General features: G+C 40.6%; 1 protein-coding gene across 2 annotated transcripts in view; it reads right to left on the bottom strand.

Annotated features, from left to right (window-relative positions):
- The window catches only part of abr (ABR activator of RhoGEF and GTPase), a 127637-nt gene that overhangs the window by 79994 nt on the left and 42652 nt on the right, over positions 1-4991 (bottom strand). For both annotated transcript variants that reach the window (XM_034890079.1, XM_034890080.1), the window contains exon 2: positions 1091-1272. In XM_034890079.1, coding sequence (XP_034745970.1) covers positions 1091-1272 — 182 coding nt within the window. The remainder of the gene's footprint in view (positions 1-1090; positions 1273-4991) is intronic.

Below are 4991 nucleotides of genomic sequence, written 5' to 3' on the forward strand. Positions count from 1 at the left end.
AAAAGTTTCTACATCAGAAATTTGGGTTTCCTTCAACCAAATTGTAAAAAAGAAATTACGTGGATAGTTTCATACAACGTTCCTCACAAGGAGAGAGATTATTCACTATTTCTATTGAATTTGGGTGTTTTCATTTATTTCATAGCATTTTAAGAAGAAAAAAAGATTTGTGTTTTAATTATTTCATTGCATTTTAAGAAGAAGAAAAAAATGATTTTGGAAAAAAGTGACAGAAATGTAGGAAAAACAACAAAACCACAGAAATAATCGACAACAACATTGTAAAAAGTGAGAAAGAACTCCGGGAGAAGTTAGAAAACATCAAAAAGGGACAAATGTCGGAGAAAGCTTCAAAAACATGGTCAAAACAACAACAAAACAAATAAAATCGACAAAAATTTATTTAAGGCTCATTTTCAGGTTCATACTAGTATTGAGAAGTTATATCAGAATAGGTTTATGATCTGTGATCTAACACACACACACACACACACACACACAACACACACACACACACACACACACACACACGCACTCACACCGGCTCAACGCACACACCAGCATCAGGCCACTTACGTTATTTCCACTAAAAACAGTGTATATATTTGTTATTTATTTTTGGGACATTAAATATAAAAAGTTCCAAAACATCTATTGTGTTATTTGTATCAATCCACTATATAAACATAATATCTACAGACATGTACATGGCATCTGATTGGAGGCTAGTCTCAATTTGTCGCACAGCAACATTGAAAGAGTTTAGATGTGTGAACATTGTTTCTGTTAATAATGTACTGTATTAAGTGTCCATGTCATTATAATATTCAGATTTACTATGAATAACTGAACATGCAAGAATTTTAAGTTCCATTAAAGAGGGGTGAAGGTGGGGTCCCATTTGAGCATTTAAAAATTTACTTTAAAGTAACACAAATGGTACTTTCTGAAGTAACGGAGTGACTTATTTAGTTACTTTTTGGAAGAAGTAACCAGTAACTGTAACTAATTACTTTGTACCTGATTTGTGTGTGTGTGTGTGTGTGTGTGTGTTTGTGTGTGTGTGTGTGTGTGTGTGTGTGTCTCTTACCCCTGCCAGCAGGCCCTCTGGTGGTGTGGGGGAGACCATTTCTCCATCAGGCCCCCCAGGCGTGCACAGCTGGGGCGACATGGTGGGCGATTCATCTATATATGGCAGGGTCTCTGAGCCATCCTGAGACTTGCCGTCCTCCCCTGCGTCCCCGTCGTAGCCATCTGTGTTGTAGTTAAAGTCTGGAGGACAGGACGACAGAGAGGGGGAGAAGATGATTAGCATTTCCCCACAGAGAGAAGGCCATCGCTGGGCTCCAGTGGCTCACATCTACCACTCAGTGTGAACTATCTCGTACTTTCTCAATGCTTTTTGCAAGCATTGAATTCTCCCGTCACCCACCACGTATTCTGGCACCACACAAATACACAAAAAAGGGATGAACCGAACGCTGACATTTGTGGAGACATTTCATAAATGCAGAGGGAATGTGGATTTACCATAGTTAAGAAAATAATAAAGATGGGACTACACAGAATAAGCAGCTTCAAAGCTCAACGGCGTCAACAAGCTGAACACATGCCAACAACAGCATGAAGCAGGTTTCAGGATCAAACTATTGGGAACCGAAGGGTCGCTGGTTCAAGTCCCTGTTCGGACCAAGGCGCGGAGTGTGGACGGGTAGTTGAAAAAATGTCAGTTCACCTCCTGGTGCTCTTAAGCAAGGCACCAAACCCCCCTCAGCCGCTCCAGGACTGGCAGCACCCCCCCACTCTGACATCTCTCCATTAGTGCATCTATAGGAGCTGAGCATGTGTGTGTATTCAGGCCTGTGTGTAACAACAGAGTGTAAATTGTAATTTCCCCATAGGGGATCAATAAACCGTATAAATTGTAAAAAAATATAAATTCAATTATATCCAATTATTAAAGATGGACATGAAATCTAGCCCTGTGCTAAGGATGCTACAAAGCAGCAAACTCTGTGTAACAACTCCCTTCATTCATTTTCGTTTCATGTTGCTTCTTTAGGTCTTGTATTTTAGGCTTGGTGTCAGTGTTGAGGTGGATATTCAGGTCTAGTGATGGCACTGGCGTTCAGGCCTTAGTAACAGTGACAGCTTCGGTGGAAGGGATCACCGCTGACTCAGAAACAACTCCTGCCCTGCTTTCAAAAGAACACCTCTGAGGAACAGTGGAATAACAACCAGGCACGGGGAGATATCAAAAGCCTGTGTGAGACATGAAGAATGTTTGGTTGAAACCTTTTAAATCTGATGCGTTAGTAGAGAGGAGAGGCGTCTCAGGGAAGGTAAAAACAAGGCTGAAGCTACAACACATTAGAGCCCGACCGATAACACCGGCCCGTCGATGTATCGGTCCGATATTAGGCATCCACATCTATCAGTATCAGCATTTATAATAAAAAATAATTTATAGTGACAAATAAAGGATTCTGATAAATGAATATTTAACATCTACCATGTTATGAACATTGGTTTGTCCACCAGAGGACACTCTACAACATCCCTGACACTGAGTTTTTTTTTTGTTAATGTGTTTTTGTTCAAAGGACTTTAAGTTTTGTATCTTAAGTTTGTAGTTTTATACATTACATTTACCAGAACTTTAATATATTTTGATGTTCCTCTGTTCTGTTGTGACAATAAAACAAATTATTAACATATTATTTTAGTAAGAACTCATAAATAACTACAAATAGTAATGAACTAATGAAATCTGTTTATGTTTTGTAAAGCGTTTCTGGCTTTATTTATTTTTAAATATACTGTATCTCGGCCAATATATCAGCATATTGGATTTTTTAATAACCACATATTTGTATCGTATCAGCCTTAAAAGTTCTTTATTGGTTGGACTCTACAACACATATTGTACTATTTGTTTATGTAATATAAGTAAAAAGTGCAATTAGAGGTGTTTGCTTATGCTTAAACAATAATAACAGATTATCCAGGATGTCCATTCTTTACCCTGGTTGGATAAAAATACTGGTTATCTATCTGATACAGTAGAGTAGAGCCCTTGTGAGCCAGGCGGCACCGAATCTGCACACACAGAATGTCATGAAGATTTAAAAAAAAAAGAAAAGAAATGAAAACTCAGAATGATAGCACATATCCACACCAAGCAGACAAACAGTCTGCTGAATTCAGCAGATTTTCATTCTGGATTACCACTTTAAACGGCTAAAAAAATAAACAATAAAGTTAAATCCACAGATTCCGTTTGGGTCTGCTTATGAGGTTAAACTAGGAGAAGTACGTGTACCAAAGCTTGTGTACCTATTGCAAAAAAAAGCCATCCAGCAGTGAGCTGGTGTGAAAAGATGCATTTTGTGGGAGGTGCGTAGGTGAGCCGATCTGACTCCATATAGCCTACGATGAATTCAACCACCACTTTAGAGTACAAATGTGTGGGAATCCATCAGTGTGCAGACATACACGTGCTTGAGAGGGTGTAAGTGTGTTTGTGCGCTCTTGGGACCCACAAACAAGAACTAATTGAAAAATAATAGCGGGGGTCAACCCCAACTGGGACGACACACACCATCAAGCTAATGTTGATGATGGTTGCCTAGAGTGGCCACAGCGCCGTCTGTCACCTTCTGACACGCACCGTATCCCCGCAGTCGCTGGCCCGCCCACCTGCCAATCAAAAGATTCCCTCCATCTGTTAGTTGCATGTGAGTGTGTATGTGGACCGTGGAGAGTCACAGCTACCATATGGTTTATTTGTAGCTGCTGGGCAGATAGCAGACAAATGGTGCACTTGGGTGTTAGTTGACTTAGTGAAGCGAGCACAGAAAACAGTGATAGTGTGCTGAAGTGCTCACATAAGCATGAGACACAAAGGTAAGGAATGAGGTTCAGACACTGAGGTCAGATCATGTGTCCAAATCCAACTGTGCCGTGATCGTGCCATCGGAAAGATCTGCTCTTCCAATATGCAAATGTGTGTGTGTGTGTGTTGTTGTTTTCTCTCTCTTTCATCCATCTGTTCCCTTTCTGACTCTTCTGTGCACCTTCTGGCATCCTGACATGCTAGTTTGTCCCCATCTGCTAAAGTTGTGTGAGTGTACGTGGTCAAGAAAAAAAAAAAAAAAAAAGGTTCTTGTTATCTAAAATATTTACCTGATGTCATCACACTCCCGAATCCGCACAGAAGGCCTAACATGGGGCACTTAAAGCACTCATGTCTACACAAGCACCAAGGTCTGTTTCCTCTTTTACTGTACAAAGATGTAGGCCACATTTACTCTTATTTGGAGAAATATATAGGCAGCATGCAGAAATCGTTCAGAAACACAGTCCCTGCTGTGCTGAGCAGAGAGGTAGCCGGTCCTGAAGAACAGCAGTGAAGATAAAGCAGAGAAACACTCGGCTCTCTGGCCCATGCACAGCCCAGAGTGTGCACACACACACATGCACAAGCAGTGTTGCCTCGTACATGTAATGTCAGCTTTGTTTGCATTGTGTGTTAAACTAGCCAGAGTAATGCAAGACAGAGAGAGAGAAAAAGAGAGATAGAGAGTGAGAGAGAGAGAGAGAGAGAGAGTTAAGCTAGCTGCAACTGCTGCTGGCAAGATCAGACAAGATCCAAAGTCCTCACAGAACAAAGGTGAGCAAGGATACATAATAGTTATTAGATTGGATATGATGGTTACAGTATAGTATGCAAGATTACAGTCATATGTGGTGTAACTGAAACACCACATAATAAATATTGACAGTGAAGTCAGTTTTCTCCGCTTTACATCTCACGCAACTCAGACCCGTAGATAGGGTGGGTTCACTATATAAGCCATCAGATAACAAAGAGGAAGAGTGGTAAAAAGAGAAATGGGACGTTTTATCATGCATGTGTAGAGTATGTAGAGCAGCGTGAGTGTGTAGAGTATGTAGAGCAGCGTGAGTGTGTAGAGTATGTAGAGCAGCGT

This window comes from Etheostoma cragini, chromosome 13 (assembly GCF_013103735.1).
Source record: "Etheostoma cragini isolate CJK2018 chromosome 13, CSU_Ecrag_1.0, whole genome shotgun sequence".
Classification (NCBI taxonomy): domain Eukaryota; kingdom Metazoa; phylum Chordata; class Actinopteri; order Perciformes; family Percidae; genus Etheostoma; species Etheostoma cragini.